This window comes from Rhinolophus hipposideros (assembly GCF_964194185.1).
Source record: "Rhinolophus hipposideros genome assembly, chromosome: 5".
Taxonomy (NCBI): domain Eukaryota; kingdom Metazoa; phylum Chordata; class Mammalia; order Chiroptera; family Rhinolophidae; genus Rhinolophus; species Rhinolophus hipposideros.
This window is the reverse complement of record NC_138051.1, coordinates 9,190,982-9,211,936: the sequence shown is the minus strand read 5'-3', so window position 1 is coordinate 9,211,936 and position 20,955 is coordinate 9,190,982. Positions and strand designations below refer to the sequence as shown.

Here is a 20,955-nt window from a genome sequence, read left to right as displayed (position 1 = left end):
ATTTCTGGAGGTAGTTATGTGAATTAGTATGCAAAGATCAGAACAGTGTACTTAATAACGGATTTTATTCAGCAAACACTGCTATCTATGCAGACTTCAATATGAAATGTTATGAAAGAATTCTGAAAAAGAGCCAATAAATGAAACACTATTGGTAGAACAAAGTTAATGAAGTTAATCTGATGATAATTAAATTTATATACATAAATATGTTGTGAATATCGAGCAAGGACCTATAACTGTACAGATCTAAAACTGTATTAAAGAAGTGTTCATGAGTGTACTTATGTTATTATTTTCTTTTGTTATTTTGTGTTCAGGGTTTCAAGACCTCAGGTAAATCTGCAAAATTGTAGATACATTCAAATACGTCAAATGGCCAAAAACATACTACAATCTATTAATTAGCCAAGAAAGGCTATGTAAAAACATGAAATTATTCAAAGGTTGAAATGAACAAACAAACAAAAACAATAAAAAGAAGAAAAAAAAACCCTTTTGCTCAATTCAAATTAGGTCTCCTGGGATTTCTTTAAGAATTCTATGCATCTTTTCAAATAGTTCCTGCCATAAGTAACTTAATTATGGAGATGGTATCCCAATGGCATCATATTTGATAGTAATTTTCAAAATGTTACTTTTTTCCAGATAATAGCTGTATGGAAGCATTTGTTATTATTATTGTACTTAAGCCACATTACACAAATCCTAAAAAATAGCAACTTCCATGTATTCTTCAAAATGATCAAAATAATGACTAACAATACATAAAGATTGTGCCTGTTCATTTGCAAAAAATAAAAGCTTTCCATACATAGGTAGGCACACAGAGTTTTCCAAATGTGTCACATGAATCTCTCCTTCAGTGTGCATGGACATTGGGGCCATAATTCTTTTTATTCAATGTCAAAAATCCAGTCTTAAATCAATCACACACTCAGCATTTTCCTCCACAGGATAAACAACAATCTCCATTTAAATTTTTTCTTTAGGAAATACAATGCATTCTTTGTGTACAAAAAATGCAAATATACCCCACACAAACATACAGTCAGTGTGTGTATTTCTAGAACTTATATTTAAAACAAGCTTTCAGTGTATTACAGTTATTATTTATATTAACTATATATAATGCCTACGAAAGTGTGATTAGTTAGAAAGCATAGTTGAAAGAAAATGTTATACCAGAATCTGTCGATACAAATAATTTTATTTTTTTTATTTTCTCATTAAGCTGACATAATAATATTGTATTAGCTTCAGGCGTACAATTAGTGATTAGACATCTATATAACTTATGAAGTGATTATCCCCTAAAATCTAGTACACATCTGACACCATACATAGTTATTATAAAACTGATATATTCCTAATGCTCTACTTTACATACCTGTTATTATTTTGTAACTACCAATTTGTACTTCTTAATCTCTTCCCCTTTTTACCCATCCCCCATTCCTCCTCCCATTTGGCAACAATAAAAATTTTCTCAGTATCAATGAATCTATTTCTACTTCATGCGTTTGTTTATTTTGTTCTTTAGATTCCATATGTGAGTGAAGTCATATGGCATTTGTCTTTATCTGACTTTACTCAGCATAATACTCTCTAGGTCCATCCATGTTGTTGAAGATGGCAAGATTTCATATTTTTAATGGCTGAGTAATAGTCTACTACACGAGATGTGACAATTACATTTGTGAACTCATCCTAGAAAAAGTGCTACATACCTCATTGCTTAATATCACTATAGTCACTTTTGAAGTACTCCCATTGGGAAGCTATTCACTGATGCCAGCACCTAGTCCACTCTTCAAAGCAATTTTGGAACTCTTTTTCGGGAATGGCCATCAGAGCTATCATTGTATTACCTTTGAAGTTCTGAACGTCATCAAAAAGTCTTCCTTTCAATATTGCCTTTACTTTGGGTAAAGAAAGAAGTCATTGGGGGCCAGATCAGGTGAGTAGGGAGGGTGTTCCAATACAGTTATTTGTTTACTGGCTAAAAACTCCCTCACAGACAGTGTCATGTGAGCTGGTGCATTGTCATGATGCAAGAGCCATGAATTGTTGGCGAAAAGTTCAGGTCGTCTAACTTTTTCATGCAGCCTTTTCAGCACTTCATAATAGTAAACTTGATTAACTGTTTGTCCAGTTGGTACAAATTCATAATGAATAATCCCTTTGATATTAAAAAAGGTTAGCAACATTGTTGCAATCATGTTCACCACCTTAATTGTCAGACCTCGGATATATGTACCATCTTTGCTTTACCCATTCATCCATTGATGGACACCCAGGTTGTCTCCTTATCTTCACTATTGTAAATAAAGCTGCAATGGACATATGGATGCACATGTCCCATTGAAGTAGTATTTGGGTTCCTTTAAATAAATACCCAGAATTGAGATTACTGGGTCCTTCTCTGTCTCTTGTTATAGCTTTTGTTTTGAAGTCTATTTGACCTGGTACAAGTATTGCTACCCCAGATTTTTCTTGTTCTTTTTCATTTCCATTTTCATGGTTTTTTTTTAAACCTTTATTTTCAGTCCGTGTGTGTCTTTCAATATGAAGTGAATCTCTTGTAGTCAGCATATGTGAAGGTCTTTTTTTCTTATCTATTCAGCAATCATACGTCTTTTGATTGCAGCATTTAATCCATTTACATTGAAATAAGTATTGATATGTAGTTATTGCCATTTTATTATTCATACTTTTTATCTTTTTTTTTCTTGTTCTTAAAGAAGTCCTCCTAACATTTCTTGTAATACTAATTTTGCGGTGATGGATTCCATTAGCTTTTTCTTATCTGGGAAGATCTCTATCTGTCCTTCAATTTTAAATGACAGTTTTTCTGGGTATAGTAATCTTGGTTGAAGGTCCTTGCTTTTCATCACTTTGAATACTTCAAGCCAATCCCTCTCACTTGCAAAGTTTCTGTTGAGAAATCTGCTGACAATCTTACAGGAGCTCCCTTGTAGGTAATTAACTGTAGGTAACTTCCTCTCACTGAGTCACAATCTCCACTTGTTTCTACAAGCCAGAAGTTATGGGGACTTCTCTTGGAACCTAGGCTGGGAAGACTGGTGTGGGGCTGGGAACCTCTGCTCCTCCAAGGGTTATGTACACAGCCCATATATCCCTCTCGATTTTTAATGGTCACATGTGGGCATAGGACCAACCTGTTCCATGTCTATGCCCCTACTACCTGTCTTGAGGTGGCATCTTCTGTATGTGCTTAATTGTAGGGCTTTGGTTCAGCTGCCCTGTTTCCTTGAAAATAAGACCTAGCTGGACAATCATTTCTAATGTGTCTTTTGGAGCAAAAATTAGTATAAGACCCAGTCGTATTTTATTATAAGATTGAGTACATAATATAATGATATTATATAATATAATATTATATATATATATAAATGTAATACCAGTCTTATATTAATATTAGCTCCAAAAGATGCATTAGAGCTGATTGTCTGGCTAGGTCTTATTTTCAGGGAAACATAGTAGACTTCAGGCAATTCTCAATGATGGGTATTCTGCAGTTCAGTTCTAATTTTGAGGTGCCTGTGGGAAGAGGCAAGCACAGCATTTACCTACTCCACCATCTTGATCAGAAGCTCAGATAATTTTCAAATAAGGTGGTGCATTCTACCCCTCCTACCTTTGTCACTATTACTGCTTAGATTTTTTCACTTTTTTTTTCCTCCTCTCAGAACTTAACTGTTGGTATCTCAGAAATTCTATTTGTTCCATAGTTAATCTCACTATAAAATTCCCCTAAATGATTTTATCCTTGCTGATGAATTCATACTACAAACCTCATTCTCCCAACACAACACCAAGTCTGTACCTCTATTCCAGAATTGTCCCTTAAGTTTCAGATGCATATACCAAATTTTCACCTCAATGTGTTCATTTTGATGTCTCACAGGAACTGAAAACTGAACATATTCTAAATTGAACTTCAAGGCTTGTCCTCTAAATCTTCTTTGTTTAATGACAGGAATCTTAGACTTTCAATTACTATTTCTTATTCATATATTCAGTTTTTCTCTCTGTTAGAGCCTTTTATTGACCTGCAAGCATGTTTAAACTCAACCATTCTTTTTATTTATTTTCAAATGTAATCCTCTAAACCCTACATGCATCTGAAAAAAATTCTGATTGTACTTGGTATAGTTTAAGAATGCAAGCCAGTATAACGATCTAATCTATAACCAGGAGGAAAATATACAAATCTGATCACTTCACTTCTCTGCTTAAATTATGAACAATTTACTATTGTTCTTAAAAATAAACACAATACCTATTGACATGACTGTCAACCCTATCCGATCTGCATTCTCCCTGCCGTCCCAGTCCCATCTCATTCTTTCTGTGCCTTGCATGTATTGAGTTTCCTACTGTCACAGACGCTTTGCACATGTGTGGCTCTTCATCTCTCTATCCCTAATCAATTTCATCTCATTCTTAGATCCCTACACTCTTTACTTCCACAGGATATCTTTCTCACTTTCTAGAGTAGGAGGAATCCCCTTTAGTGAGATCTGCTGATATCTTTTTATGATAGTCTCATTTTCCCATTTATTTTTATAATGGATTTATGTTCTGTCAACCCCACACTTGTTTGTACATACCCAAAGGGAGGGACCCTGCCTGTCTCACTCTCAGCACTATGCTCCAAGCAGGTAACACAGGACTTAGCATATGAGAAACACCTTTAAAATGTATAATTTTTAAATTAAAAGTACTATAATAACCTACTTTTCATCACTCAGGGCTTTATTTTACATAATTTCTCTAGAACTTACTATCTACTTGGCACCTGATATGAGCTCAATAGATGTTAATACATATAATCAGTATTCTAAAAGCAATCATAGCATGGTCATGATTTTCAAATATATACAAACAATTAACAGTCATTTAGATTTATATATCATGATGAAGTCTCTTTATTCACACAGAGTTAATTATATTCTACCAGTATTTCTTGCATCTGTTTCCACTGACAAATTATTTTTAATCCGTATTTTCTGAATACTATTTCAATGCTCCACTGAAACTGTACCTACTAATGTCATTAATTTTTTTGTTAAAATTCAACAAATCCTTTTTTTATGATTCTGTATTTCTCTGCTTGCTTCTAGCACTTTGGATTACTTTGCTATTTTGACAGCCACTTATGTGTAGATAATTAATTATAAATATAATAATTGTGTCACTTATTGGGTTTGTTTTTCCATTTAATTTTCTATCTAGTGTACAAATTTTAGTCTGTAATGTTCTACTAATGTACTCATAGTAGAAACTGATCCTTTATAATAGTTTCATTTATTATCTATGTAGAGGTACCTGACAAACTTCTAAGCAAGTGGTCAGAATTGCTGCTGGTGTTTACATTACCCAAAAGTAAATAATCTAAATTGGGTAGTAATATTGAGACTTTAAGGTTTAAAGAGAATCCCCCCTTCCCTTTGCAATTATTCCCATACTTTATAAACACCAACGAGTATGGCTCAATAAACATAATGGTTTGCACACAACATATCCTAGTTAATTTTTATGCAGAACAGTGCAGCAATACAAGCCCATGAGAAGGAGAGACAAAAAGAAAGAATGACTGTTACTGTAAGCCTAGATACGCATATTTCCAGTGGTTCAGCTAGCATGGAATTGGAGAGTTTGGCAATTGATCTAAGATGATTTACATCTTGTAGTCAGAAAACAAAACATTAAGATGTGTGAGTGTACAAGACAGTCATCCAGGTTAATATGTAAGATTAAACGATGCAGCACATCAAAGAGTGAGAGGGACTAATGCAGACACAGTCTGTTGAAGGAAAATAGAAATAGGCATACTTATGGAAGGATTTGAACCCTACCCAATTAATTCATCACATTCAGAAAATAATAAAGGTATTCAGGCTGACTCTCTTCCTCTCAATAAAAAGTTCCCAAACTATAGGATATTTTTTAAAGTGTAGCATAATGTATAACCAAACAGAGAATATCAGTGTGTGTGTGTTTGTGTGTGTGTGTGTGTGTGTGTGTGTATTATCAAGTGACATGCATGTATACATATGGAGGTACATTTTTATAATTATTTAGACTTTACCACTTGTAACTGTTTTATCACATAACATTAATTTTATTTTGTTGATCATATACATTTAATATTCTGTGATGTGGGAAGGCTTTTTGCATGTGAATTTCCATGATTTATAAAACAGAATTTTCAGTTGATTATTATATAATTAGTTTAATTAGCCTAATTAAACTAATTATATAATTGATGTAAATATGTTCAGCTTTGTAATTATATGGTATAATTACAATACAGAAGATGATGTTATGAACATCTTTACAAAAGTTCTAGAAAAATTGCAAGAATATGTGGCTTGTGAAATTTAAGCACGTTTCTTTAACATTCAGAAAATTATTTTCAACACCTATATTTAACATTTAAAACTACTTTTTTTAAATAAAAGAAATTAAAAAAGTATTTCACACATTTTCCACTACCAATGGTGACATTTTCTAGTGAAGGAATAACTGTTGCCCCAAGTAGTATTTTCACTTTACTTATAATAGAAATTGGAGTTTTTAAAAAATATGTACTTTCACATATCAGTAAACTAATAATAATGATAATAAAGCCTTCCAATTCACATTCATTGTTGTTTCTTTAATCATAATTTATTGCAAACCTATAAATAACAATATACGATAGCCTACATCTTCAGTAATGAGTGGAAGAATGAAAAGCAAAATTACTCCTCTTGGACTTATTACATTATATGCTTATGAATTTATATCAGCCTCTGGAACACACACCAATTTCATTCCAGAAACACTATCTATAAAAAGGTATAAAGAATATTTTGTCACTCAACAGGGTGATGAAAAAAATATTCGATTCAAATTGACATAGTTATTAGCTTACTATGAATGGACATGTGGGCTATCTCATTATCTTAGAAATCTATTTTATTAAAAACAAGACATTGTTATTGAACACAAAAACATCTTTAAAATAAATTTAATTTTCTAACATTAAAAAAATAAGCAGACTATGATCTGTCATTTGAATCCATCCACAAAATAATCCCAGTATACCTTCCCAGCTTTGTTGTCCAGTTGTCCCCACAAATACTCTTATTATTCTGTTCACCAAGAGACATGGACAATCTTTGGAGATATGATCTTCATTCTGTATTATTGCAGGTCCTGTTGATTTCCATCTGGAATGCTCTCTACAGCAGTATTGTGTGCCTCTGTTTTGATAACCATTTTTACTTTGTATCATAGTCACTTTTTACATATACATTTCAACAAAGTTAGAGAAGGATCCCAGTAACCTATATCTCTGAAAGAAAGTTGCCAATATCTTATACGTAGTAGATCTCAGTTATTTTAACTGTTTCTTATTTACAGTGTAAAGACAGGATTCCATTGGATCTATGGAAATTAATTAAAACATGATCAAAGTGCTCCAATACCAACAATGCTAACAAGGAAAGTTTTTCCCTCATGAAGTACACATGGCAGCTGATGGTAAACAACAGTCCAAAAAATCAATAACACCTAAGAATTATACATGCACACACTAGCACACTAGGCAAAAGGCAAAGTAAACATTATTCATAGGTCATTACAAACAGCAAAGCTGTTATACTAAGGGGAAAAAAAAAAGAGTCAATCCTGGGAAATATTTCAAGGATACAACACAACACTAATTTTAAACCTAAAAAAAATGTGATAAGTAGACCAAATAATTGATGCCTTTAACTCAATAACAGAATTATGAAGTTACTTAGAAATTTATGAGTTTATTTTTCAATAAAGGAACAAAAAAACAACTAGATACAGCTTTATGTATTAGAACCTACATAGACATTACATTTTTAATTATAAAAATAAAAACCACAGGTTAAGTCCATTATGTTGCTTTCTACTGTTGGAAAATCATATTTCACACAGTCCTTCCAAATATCCAAGGCAGTTAGAAACTACAAATAAGGACATTGGTTTGCTATCAAGTAGATTCCTGGATAAAAATGTTCTCTGCATCATATTTATCTACATTATAAAATGTGCCCTGGAGGTTAGAGTCAACCCTGGAATTCTCAATCTATTAATTATAATTATTTTCATTCTTTATAGAAACCATGCTTACTTTGTATCTCTCTATATTTTAAATCATATAAATCTAAAAGTGTTATTGTAAGTATCATTGCATCCCCCTTGAGAAAACTGTGGACTCAAGCAGAGTAACAAATGACAGCCCAGGGGGACCAAATATTGAACTTTGGCAACAGCAGGTGTTTTATCATTTCCTAATAAGCAGGCGTGCACAGCAAGCCTCACCAGTTCTTATCTTCATACTAGTAGACAGAATCACATATTTATGTTACCAGAGTAGTCTTAGTAGGCATTGGCATTTGTGATTCCCACATAAAAATAAACCTACCATGATCCATTAAAAAAGAGGCCCTTGGATCTCCAGGTGGCTATATACAACTAACTGGCTGTCCTGCCCATGAGACGTAATTTTTTATATGAAGCATTCCAGAATTTCTTAAGTAAATGACCAGCTTCCTATGCGTCTATGATAAACACACATATGAGGTCTGACAATTAAGTTCACAAACTCATCCGAGAACAAGTGCTACATAACTCATTGCTGAATATCACTACGGTCACCTTTGAAGTACTCCCTTGGGAAGCTATGCACTGATGGCAGTGCCTAGTTCATCTTTCAAAGCAATTTTGGAATTCGTTTTCTGGAATGCCCATCAGAGCTGCCATCATATAACTTTTGATGTCCTGAATGTCATCAAAATATCTTCCTTTCAATATTTCCTTTATCTTCTGGTAAAGAAAGAAGTCATTGGAGGCCAGATCAGGTGAGTAGGAAGGGTGTTCCAATACAGTTATTTGTTTACTGGCTAAAAACTCCCTCACAGACAGTGCTGTGTGAGCTGGTGCATTGTCGTGATGCAAGAGCCATGAATTGTTGGTGAAAAGTTCAGGTTGTTTTCGTCTTTTTCATGTAGTTTTTTCAGCACTTCCAAATAGTACAGTCTGTTAACTGTCCAATTGGTACAAATTCAAATGAATAATCCCTCTGATATCAAAAAAGTTTAGCAACATAGTTGCAACAAGTTGGCAGACTTAATTGTCATACTTCCTATACACAAGAAGACTCAAAGCAGTATTTCAAAGGTTCATAAATCTTAATAAAACTGGTATTGGAAAGTCTTACATCAGTTTTCAAATTGTTCATAGAGCAATAACACATGTGACAAAGAAGTAAAATCAAAATGGAGGGAATCAGGTTTTTCTTTGCTTGATTATATTGCATTGCCAATATCAATCATCCTCAGTTTAATAACCTTACTATTATCTTCCTCTAATTGATCTACAAATTCAATAAAACCTCAATGAAAATCTTAGACTTTTTGGGGAAACTAACAAGATGATCCTAATATTTAAGTGGAAATAGAAGCTGAAAATCCAAAACAATATTGAAAAGATGAACACAGTTGAAGGTCTTATTCTTCCTGATTTCAGGACTTATTATAAGCTACAGGAAATTAAGACAGTGTGGTACTGACATAGAAACAGACATATAAATCGATGGGATAGAATAAATAGATCAGAAATAGATCATAATATATAGAGCCAATTGATTTTCAATTTAAGTGTCAAGAAAATGTAGTAGTGAAAGAATGATCTTTTAAACAAATGGTGCTAGAACACATGAATATCCCTCTGCAAAACAAAAAAACAACAAAACAAACCAACCAAACAAACAAAAAAAAACACCTCACTATTCCCTAACACTGTAAATGAAAATTAACTGAAAATGGAAAAAAAGTGATATGTTGGCAAATATAAGGGTATAATGACTGTTTCAAAGAACATAATAGTGATGCTTTGCTTATTTTTAAATATATGTAGACCTGAAATAGTAGACAAAAATAAAATACAAAAAGTAAATATTGTTAAGGTATTCTAAGTTTATATCATTATTAAAGATGTGGTAAAGTAATAAGGATGGAGTGTATCATTTTTAAATAACCAATTAAATTACACTAAAACAAATTAAAACTCTTAGTTAAATAGAGGAAGAAAGGGAATAACAAAAAGTATTTGACAAATCCAAAAATAAAAAAAAGAAGGCAACAGAAGAGAGAAGTAAAATAAAACAGGTGGGTCATATAGAAAAAAATACATGTATATCAGTCATTGTATTAAATGCACATTGTCCCACTGGATTAAAACGACAACAAAAACATATATACCGGTTCCTAGTGACATGTTTTTAACTATAAAACACAGAAAGTTTGAAAATAAAAGAAGAGATGATTTACCGCTCCTCTCTCCTCCAAAAAACAAAAAAAAAAGAAACCCACTAAGCAAAAGAAAGCTGGTGTTAAAATGATGACAGACAAAATAGACTTTAAAGCAAGAAACACTTCTAGAGGTAAAAGAGGACATTTCTTAATGATAATCAACCAGGAAGATGTAATAATTCTAAATCTGCATGTACTAATAATATATAAACAAAAATCGAAAGAAATAAAGAATAGAGAAATCCACAGCTATAGCGATAGATGTTAACTAAACTCCAATAGTTTAGAACAGCAGATACAAAACTCAGAAAATATATAGACTGTTTAAACAAGACAATTAACAAATTTGACCTAATTGGCACTCAACAATTTTGGAATGCACATTCTTGTGGGTGCACCTGGATCATTTATGAAAATACACCATAGGCTTAGCATAATGCAAGTCTCAGTTCATCTTTAAATATTGAAATTATTCAGAGCATGCTTTCTGACACAGTGGAATTAGACTAGAAATCAATTAAAAATCAACTAGACATCATCAAGTTTGGAAATTAAATACATTAAAATGGATTCAATTATAACATCATTCTTATTCACAATTCATTAAACCTTCCTCTAGTGAGTGAAGAGGGCTGGAGTTATAGAGAGTGATTCAGGAGTTACTGGAAAGTCGGAGTCAATTTTCACTACCCATAGCTAGGAACCCAGACATCTCCAATGGCGTATTGCCTCAACATCTGCCACATATTTATCGAGAACCTTCTATAAGTCAGGTAGTAGCTGTTGAAAAGACAAAGTCTCTATCATTAGTGAGTTTATATTCAAATAAGTAAGATAATTTGATAGTTTCAGTTCTACAAGAGAAAAGTAAAACTGGAAGGAATAACTGTAGAAGAGAAGGGATCTGTGGGGACAGAGCCAGGAGTGCAGTTTCCAGGCTCTCGCCCTCACATGGAAAGGTGCTGACTCAGGTAGTAAATGGCCATCAACAGTGATTGGATGGCCATCAGCTGTGGCTAGTTAGCTGTCAGTTGTAACGAGTGAGCCATTGGCCACTAATCTAACTGCGTTGGCTATGCTAGAAGCAAATGGGGGCTAGCAAGAAGATGGTGGTTGAGCTAGCAAGACCGGATTGCCATTAGCACGGCGGATTGCAGCTATTAAGTAAGGTTGGATGGCAGAGATAAGTGTATGGCAGGTTGCGGATAGTGTGGCTCCTGCTTCCGGTGTCTCCAACCCAGCCACCTGAGAGAATATAGTGGTATGACTCCCCTATCTATGGCTCAATGCATGTTCCTTTTTGGCCTTACCGTATCCTGCATCCTTATACTGGGAGCAGGAACTGAGACCCCGCATGACACCCAGCATGGCAGGATCTTACCTCAGAGTGTTCTGAGGTGATGAATCCTCAATATTAAGAAGATCCTTCCATAATATCTAAGTAAATTACATTCCACATGGAGGGATCAACAGTATGCAGACCCTTGGCGTGTCTAGGGATGGTGTGATCAGAATAGTAAATGAAGTATACGAGGCTTGACAATTAAGTTTGCAAACTTGTTGTAATGCTGTTGCTAACTTTTTTGATAACAGGGGGATTATTCATTATGAATTTATACCAGCTAGACAAACCATTAACCAAATATACTATTTGGAAGTACTGAAAAGGCTGCGTGAAAAAACAACATGACCTGAATTATTCGCCAACAATTCATGGCTCTTGCATTGTGACAATGCATCAGCTCACACAGCACTGTCTATGAGAGAGTTTTTAGCCAGTAAACAAATAACTGTATTGGAACACCCTCCCTACTCACCTGATCTGGCCCCCAATGACTTCTTTCTTTATCTGAAGATAAAGGAAATATGTCTGAAGATGACATTCAGGACATCACGGGTAATACAACGACAGCTCTGACGGCCATTCCAGACAGAGTTCCAAAATTGCTTTGAAGGGTGAACTAGGTGCTTGCATCAGTGCATAGCTTCCCAAGGGGAGTACTTAAAAGGTGACTGTAGTGATATTGAACAATGAAGTATGTAGCACTTCTTCTAGGATGAATTCACGAACTTAATTGTCCGACATGGTATATTACAAAGAGAACAAGGGAGAGCAAGGCCAAACATGGTGTTGTAGGCTACAATATACTGAATTCACTTGAGACATTAAAACAGGAAAATATTTACATTTTTAAATGGTCACTCAGATGTTTGGAGTTTTCTGTAATAAAGCCCTACAGCCAATCAGATAACTATGGCTAGACTCCATGAGGAGGTAATGGGAGTTGTGTGGTACGGCAGACTTGCTCTAGCAGGCCCATGTACAGTACGTATATCAACATGCATGTATAAAGAAAAATCACTTATAATATCTCATCTATGAAAATGGCAGCATTTTCTGTAACAATAAGAACTAAATTTCCATGGGCTGCTGTTTGAGAGTGTTTATCAGTTTGGCCTATAACATATGTTTAATATTAACAAATTAAGTGCATATGTAATGTAAACATATTGACATATTTCTTGGCCCTACATGATTTTTAAGACAGATACAAAGCCATTCCAGGAGAGATAAGCAACACAGTCAGGTAACCAAAGGCAGGAAAGGCATTTTTAAATAGGAACTATAACTGCATGTTATTGACAGTTATCAACCACAGCAGGTGAATACATCAAACAGAATTGCAAGAAAAGCTTGTTTGTTTCTTAAACCCTTTTTAAAAAAATTCACACAGTCCAACAGCAGTTATTGGCACATACAAAGGTAGAGAAATCCTTTGTTAAATAGCACAATAAAGGGGGATATTCATAAAGAAGAAAATATCAGTATTGAATTGTTCTAATTAAAAAGTTGTTTTCTCATTAAAGAATGAGAGGCAAAAGAAAGAAGAGAAAATAAACGTTATTTCAAAAGGTACCGGGTAGTATCAATAGCTACCAGTTTGGAGATGGTTTTCTAGAGTCGCTATCATAAAAATAGCAACAAATGCAAAGGAATGAATGAAAAGCTTAATTGTGCTTATTTGATAACTTTAAAACAAATTCTGAATTATTTTGAAACTATGATGTTTTCCCCAAATTTGGATAAGGCCATGTGTTCATTTCCAAGTGGTCAGACACATCTCCAGGTAAGAAGCAGCTGTGTAGTGAACAGGTGTTTAGAATTACCTCAGTGTCTGTAACATTATCACGTTAGACCATAAAATATGTGTTCTAAATTTCAACAATGTCCATATTTTTTAAATAAATTGAAAAAAATGAAATACACAATCAGTGATCATTTATATGAATTTCTGAACCCTAGAGGCAACTGAATACTAAGAAAATTTTTTGTTATGTTTCAAACAAGAAAAACATAGTTTTCTTTGATTTTAGTAAAAATTGAAGAATAAATTTCCACAGTGCAGAATATATGGAGAAATAGTAACCCTGCATGCTGCCAGAGAACAGCTGATGCCAAAGTGGCCTGAGTGAAGAGAGGGTCAGATCAAAAACAGGTTTCAACACTATGTTATGGTAGATTTATTAGCAACACAGGTGAGACAATGATTTTCAGAGATTTATATTTCGGGAAGTCACAGCTGTTCCATAGCTGTGAACAGCAAACACATAGAAATACATCTATATTTATATGTGTATATTGATGATATGTGCAAAGGGTGCCAAAAATGTATACACATTTTTAAAAAGGAAAAAAACTGTATTAAAATTACACTGATGATAACCACCCTGAGCAGCTCTTGTAATTGCAGAATTCAAATGTGACTTGTATTCATCTTTTTTATCAGTATATATTAAGTACTGCTATTTTAATAGTATTTTGCTTTCTTAAAACGTGTATACAATTTTTGGCACCCTCTCTATATTTATCATATATATGATATGTGTAGATGTTTTGGCATAATCATTACTTTCTTTCAGTGTTATTAATAGCTAAACGTTAGCAATTACATTAATCTGAAACTGACCAGGTTTTAGTCAGTATAAGTAAATGGTTTACTGTATAAAGAAATATATTTAATGGTGAAAATGAGATGCTCGGATATTTACAAACACAGGATAACTTCATGCTATTAGAAAGTTGAGATATAAAATCTGTAATAATCTTTAGAATTTTGAAGTATAATATTTATAATATTTAAAATTTAATTGTTTATTTCCCTAATTATGGACTTATGATGTCTTAAAACATATAATACGGCTAAATCACTATTTATCTTGTTGGCTATATCATGTTTTATTATTATTATTATTCATGGCCACAATTATTTTGAATGTGTTTCCAAATACATTTTTTTTTAATTTAAAACATTTTCTTTGTTAATTAGGTTTGTTTTCCTTTCTAGTAAAAAAAGAACAAAAGAAGAAAAAACAAACAACCAACCAAACAAAAAAACCTTATAATTAAACAGCATTCAGATATTTCTCCTACAATCTTCAATGTCTTCCTCAAGAATTATTAATTCTCCACTCTCAATTTACTACAGTAGAATAATTCATAGTCAATTCACTCTATGTAAAATTAATACAATTCTTTTTAATAAATATTTAAAGACTCATTAGCTATTTTACTTTTTATGTAATTAAGACTCTATTCTTAAACTAATTAAAAACCAAAATTAACAAAGACAATTAGATTTTTTTTCTAAAACCAAGCCAAACAAATTTCAAGTAGATTTCTTCATTCCTTCAAAACTTATTTACCATTGCAAATGGGGAAATCAGTGTTCTTTTAAGAAATATTTTCCAAAACACAAAACAAAAAAAGCAGTCAGCAAATGTATAATTATGTACTTTATGGTAAAGCCTAGGTAAATCTATGAACAAAGAAATATAAGCCAGGATACATTAATTTAAATTATTTTTCAAGAGTTAACATTTGAAATTTAACTACTATGCAAAACAGAAATTTTTCTTCATTATTTGAGTTTTCTGATCACTCAGTTGAGTACACATTGTTTTTCAAAAGGCCAGGTTTGGAGAAACTATCGGTTTAAATAGATACAATATTGCTTTCTGTTTGAATTAGGGAAGAATCCCAGCAAGGTGGAAATACTATACCTTCATTCCTACCTGGGTAAAGAAGGGTTCATAAATCTCAACTCCTTTATCAGATCCTTGTAGTAACACCTCCTGGCCACGTCTCCAGCTGTACCGAACGGGTGGATTGGAATTGGCAACACACCTGAGGAATACTGTTCTCTCATAGTAAAATTGTTCTTTAGCTTCACCTATACTTTGATGAACAGTTACTACTGGATCATCCAAATCTAGAAAAAATAAAAACAACCAAGTGACAATGAGTTACATGGCTTTTAGAATATTGAAGATATAAAACCTAACTGAAGATGCGCTTTCTTAATTGCTTTTATTGTTTATCACTAGACTCATTTTTTTGTTGTTGTTGCGGTTACTGAACTCATTTGCAGAGAAATTTCCAATGATAGGAAGTAAAGAAAAGTAATATTTATTTCTTAAGATCTCTAGCCATTGAGATTGTGCAAATGACCTTACATATTTACAAAACTTTACCAACAGCCACATAACACAGAACTCCAAAAGAGAGATCAGAATTCACAATCCTCAAAATCAAGAGATTAGCCAAAACAATGAGCTACAGTGACAGAGAAATATACATCAAGCAGCTCAATTGACTATTTCCATTAAAATACTTCTTTTTCCAATTATTTATAACTGACATATTAAAAACAATCAAGCAATTATGTTTACAAATTATTACAATCTTTATAGTAAAAAAATATGACCTGTATTGGGCTAAATGTTTCCTTAATCTCAGATTTTATATCCCAGATCATATTTGAAATGTAGTAACAGAAGGTACCATTAAAAGACATTAATATTTCTATTAGTGAATATTGGGTTTAAATTTTTGCCATTTTATATGCATTGTAAATAAGGGATATATACCACAGGGTTTGGCAAACACTTTCTGGGAAAACCAATTCATAAATATCTTGGGGATTTGTGGGTCATATAATCTTTGTCTCAGCTACTCAACACTACAGTTATAGGGGAAAGAAGACAGAGACAACAGGTAAATGAATGAACAATGAATGTTGCTGAGTTCCAACAAAATTTTATATACAAATGCAGGTGCCACAATCAGATTTGGCTCATGGGCCGCATAGTCTGCCATAGATGGGATATGTTACCTGATATAACATATCCCAGGTTCTTCCCTTAAGAGAAAAATAAATTAAGAAGTGTATTTGCTTTAAAATAATAACTTTATTATACACTTAAAAATTACCAAGAGCATAAATCTTAAAAGTTCTTATCACAAGAAAATTAAAATTATAACAGTGTTGTGATGGACGTCAACTAGACTGACTGCGATCATTTCACAACACACACAAATGTTGTACACCTGAAACTAATATAATGTTATATGTCAATTATATCTCAATTTTAAAATATGGGGGAAAATAAGCTCCTGGTTCCATGTGCTAGTATAAACTTAGTACATACTTATTAAGAGTGATGCCACGATTTTGCTATATCTAAATGTTAACTTCACTGAGTTTTTATTCTTTTAGTTTTATAACTCTAAAAGGTAAAGTAACCTTTGTGGTTTTAAATTGCCTTATTAATGAACAGGGAATAATAATAGTACCATATTAATAGGGCTATTGGAGGAGTAAATGAGATAGTCCATGAAGTCTTGCACATAGTAAATGATAAATAAAAGTGAGTTATTATTTTTAGTAGTAGGAGTATTAGTATTGTTATTAAGATTTCATTTAGATTCCCATGAATTCTATGTTGTTTTCTTATCTTACCAATTCATAATGCACTCAAATTTCATTTTAAATAGTAAAAAATGTAATTTTCCCATTTGTTCAGGCTATCAAATATTTGTACATGACAAACACTTTTATGTGAAGCCTGAAAATATGATATCATATTTATATAAGATAAGAATAGTGAGGTGTGTTAGCATATGCTAACCTGAATATTTAAAAGAAATTGTTCCTTAGAAGAGACTCTTTATGATATGTTAAAATAATTAAAAGTCATTAAAAGTACTAAAGTAATAGCTGCCCTAAGGAATCAGAGCAAAGAACAGAATCCCAAACTTCCCCCACTTAAACAAATAAAAAAAAAAAAAAACTTTTTATCCTAATGTAAATTGTTTGAGAGCCCTACTAAGATTTCTAGTTTTGCAACATTCTCAGAATTTTTTCCCCCAATATTAGAATCTTTTCATGGCTACAGCAAAGGCCTCTCATTTTAATAGTATAAATTTGCAGAACGACCGCTGATTTTCCATAAAGTTTAAGGAACTTTCAGTTTAAATTCACTCTATTAGCTGTGCAGCGATATCCAAATATGCTGTTTGGTTTTAACAAGTTGGAGTACTTGGGGATACTAGAATCATTATCATTAAATGCTTAAAGTTTTTAAAACTACATCAAATATTAGCTTATTTGCTGATTATTCCTTCACATATAAGTCAAACCCTACAGGAAACTGATTAGCTGAATTCAGCCTTAGTGACTTGAAAAAAAAAGTAAACAATTTGTGGTGTGATCAAATTGTCTTGTACAAAACAATTTCTTTCAGTCATAATCTCAGTTTTAGAAAATATGGGCTTCGTTATGTTGTAAAAACCAAATTCTGAATTCAGAAAGTTTAAGAACAAAACAGAGTTGGATGGTAAATAGTGTTAACAATAGTCACTCTCCTTGGGTTCCACATAGTTTAAAATATTGTTCTTTCCAACACCCATTTATTAATGTATCCTCAGCCCTTTCCATGTTAGGTGGTGGTATCAGTAGGCTCCGTTGGGAATAGATCAAACCTGAACAATTGTTTAAACATGCTCTTATCTGAACTAGATGAGTTTTGGGTTACTGGCCTTCTGAGAATCTAATCCTATGACAATCAGTGTTTTGCTGGACATTGTATTAGCAGAATTATCTGTTGGATTCACTCATATTAAAAAATTTCTACTTTATAAAACTTAATTTAAAAAAAATTTTTTTTCAGATTTAAAAAATGCCAAAACAAGTTTTGTTTTAGATAAATATGCCATGGCTATAAATATGTTTTAAGTGATATTTCTGTGTGTGTATATATATATATATATATATATATATATATATATATATATATATACATATATATATGTATATACATATATATGTATATATATATGTATATATATACACACACACACACACGATATAAAGTTCAAACAATATACGTGTATATATATATATAACTTAAAATGTATATTTAATACATACCATATATATTACTGAATGTATACTGAATATGTATATTTGCCTTCAGTCAGGTTACTTGTGACTCTTCCTTTCACCTGAACTCTTAGAAGCTATTATAGGGTTATTAATTTCAATATTTCCATGTCTTGGAGAACAGGGACGCCCGAGGAAAGAGAGAGAGACAGGGGAATGGCAGGTCGATGGAACAGTCATTAACACACACATTTACTGATTATGTTTCCAATCTTATATGGGCATGGTTCCTGGTGCCCCAAAACAATTACAGTAAAGTGAAGCACACAAGAACAAGGTATACCTATACTGGAAAGTAACTTCTAGATCAATACGTGGGGTATTGAAGGAAGTAGGTTTGTTCAGGAGGAGAACTGAACTACAGTGCCATTGCAACAAAGACCTCAGGGGCTTTAGAGAAGTTTCAGATTTGTGACATCCCCTCAGAGCTGTCTTGCCCTAAGGCAATAGAGCTAAGCCTTTCTGTACAAGCCCTTCCCTCATCAACCAATACCTATTACTTTCAGATACGAAAAGCCTAAAGTAACCGAGTGCTAGTAGGTGTGCTGCTCCCCACCAGAGTACATGACCTGTAGAGCAGCAGCTCTGTTTGGCTTAGGGCGATTTCTAGAGAAGGATTTTGCTGTTAGCCATCTGGTGCTAAAACTCTCATCGTTGGAGGCATGAGTCCTTCAGTCCTGAGGAACGGATCTGGCTAGTGCACTACAGAATCCACGTAGATCCAATCACTAGGCCTGGAAATTCACTCTTTCTGGAAATAGCTCCTGGGGGATTCTGGTGAGTCACCTTTCCTGGGGAAGCTTTCAAAAGGAGCTATGGTGGAATGATATTCTTCGCCTCCTTTTACTATTACCAGTCTAGATTGCTCTCGACCTGAGTTAATACATCTTGTGGTATAAGTAGCTTACCTGGTGAGGTTATCAGATCTTTGTCACTGAGGATTTTGAGCCCTGGTTATCATGCCCTTCTGAAGCCATGACTGATGCACTTATCTGTTTAACAGCAAAATTGGATGGCAGAATACTAAGAAATGATTCAGTGGGTCAACTGGGTATCAAACATATTCTTTACTGCCTCACTGCGTAAAACAGTCCTACCTCCAGCTGATCAATGGGCCGGTCACTACTGCTAGGATGGCGACTCCTTTTATCCTCTGTTTCCTGACACAGAAAGCCTAAAGTAACTGAGTAGCAGCCATGGCTTAAAGATTAATGGAACTCTTGCTGTGTCACTTAATAAAAGTTTTTCCTTTTATGAGAACTAGGACTTCTAAACTGGCAAAGACCAGAGGTTCAGGAAGGGAAATATAGATTCCTCAAGTGAGTCATTGAATGTGATGGTAGTAAGTGGGGTCACTCCTTGATTCCTGAATCTATGTATTCCGCAGGGGGAAAAAAGCTCCATGTAATAAACGTCATTGATTTTGGATGTATATTGCGTCTTGGAGGATCTCATTCCTTCCTCATCAGATATGATCTCTCTAAGACTCAGCTGCCCCCTCCAAAAGGCCATTCTACCACTCTTGTACGTTGGCATATTGAGTGTAGAATATGATGTGACCAGACAATCCCACGGCAATGTTTTCATTGCTACATCTTCACTGCTATGTGTTCTCGTCCCATGAGAGGTTAAGCATGATCCTGTGTTGAGAATAAAGCATTCTAAAAGCCTTTGGGTAGGGCTGATGCTGGCAGAGGTCAGCAGAAACATCCACACCGAGAATACATGTCAAGTTTACTGAAAACTGTGCATAGTCACTTTCAAAGCAAAAAAAAAAAAAAAAAAAAAAAAGTCTAATGTAACAACTTGCTACCAAGGAACTAGTTGGTATTCTTGAAGGATGGTGCTTTTTCAAGAGTCAAGTGTTGGTGTCCGTTGTTGCTGGGTGAAATATTCAGTAGTGGCAATGGATAAATCAATCTTTATGGATGATAACCCATGTTTCAAGCCTATACATAGCTTCCATCCCCACCATTGTAACTGTTTTTTCACGAACCTGTTGTGCTAAGGGTGACCAATGACAGAAGCTGTATGGTATCAACTGTCTGTATTACTCTATCTACTTCATTCTTTTGTGATTCTTCTGCCATGGATACTTTTTGGTGCTCATTAGTATACAATACAAATATTATCAGGTTTATTTCACTCTCATAGGTCCATCAAAATACTTAATAGATCGGTTCTTTCCACACAAAGCAGTTGACCAAGTATACCACCAATATTCTGCCTACTAAAATTTTCCCTTATTCTTGTCTATCAGGGACATCTTAGAGTAGGTTGTGAAGTAGCAGTCCCATTGTTGACTTGTATAA

The 20,955-nt window shown here is 33.5% G+C and overlaps 1 protein-coding gene across 1 annotated transcript in view; it reads right to left on the bottom strand.

The window, feature by feature from the left end:
* Positions 1 to 20,955, bottom strand: part of MDGA2 (MAM domain containing glycosylphosphatidylinositol anchor 2) — an 811,488-nt gene that overhangs the window by 273,095 nt on the left and 517,438 nt on the right. The window contains exon 4 of the mRNA XM_081048257.1: positions 15,435 to 15,631. Coding sequence (XP_080904383.1) covers positions 15,435 to 15,631 — 197 coding nt within the window. The remainder of the gene's footprint in view (positions 1 to 15,434; positions 15,632 to 20,955) is intronic.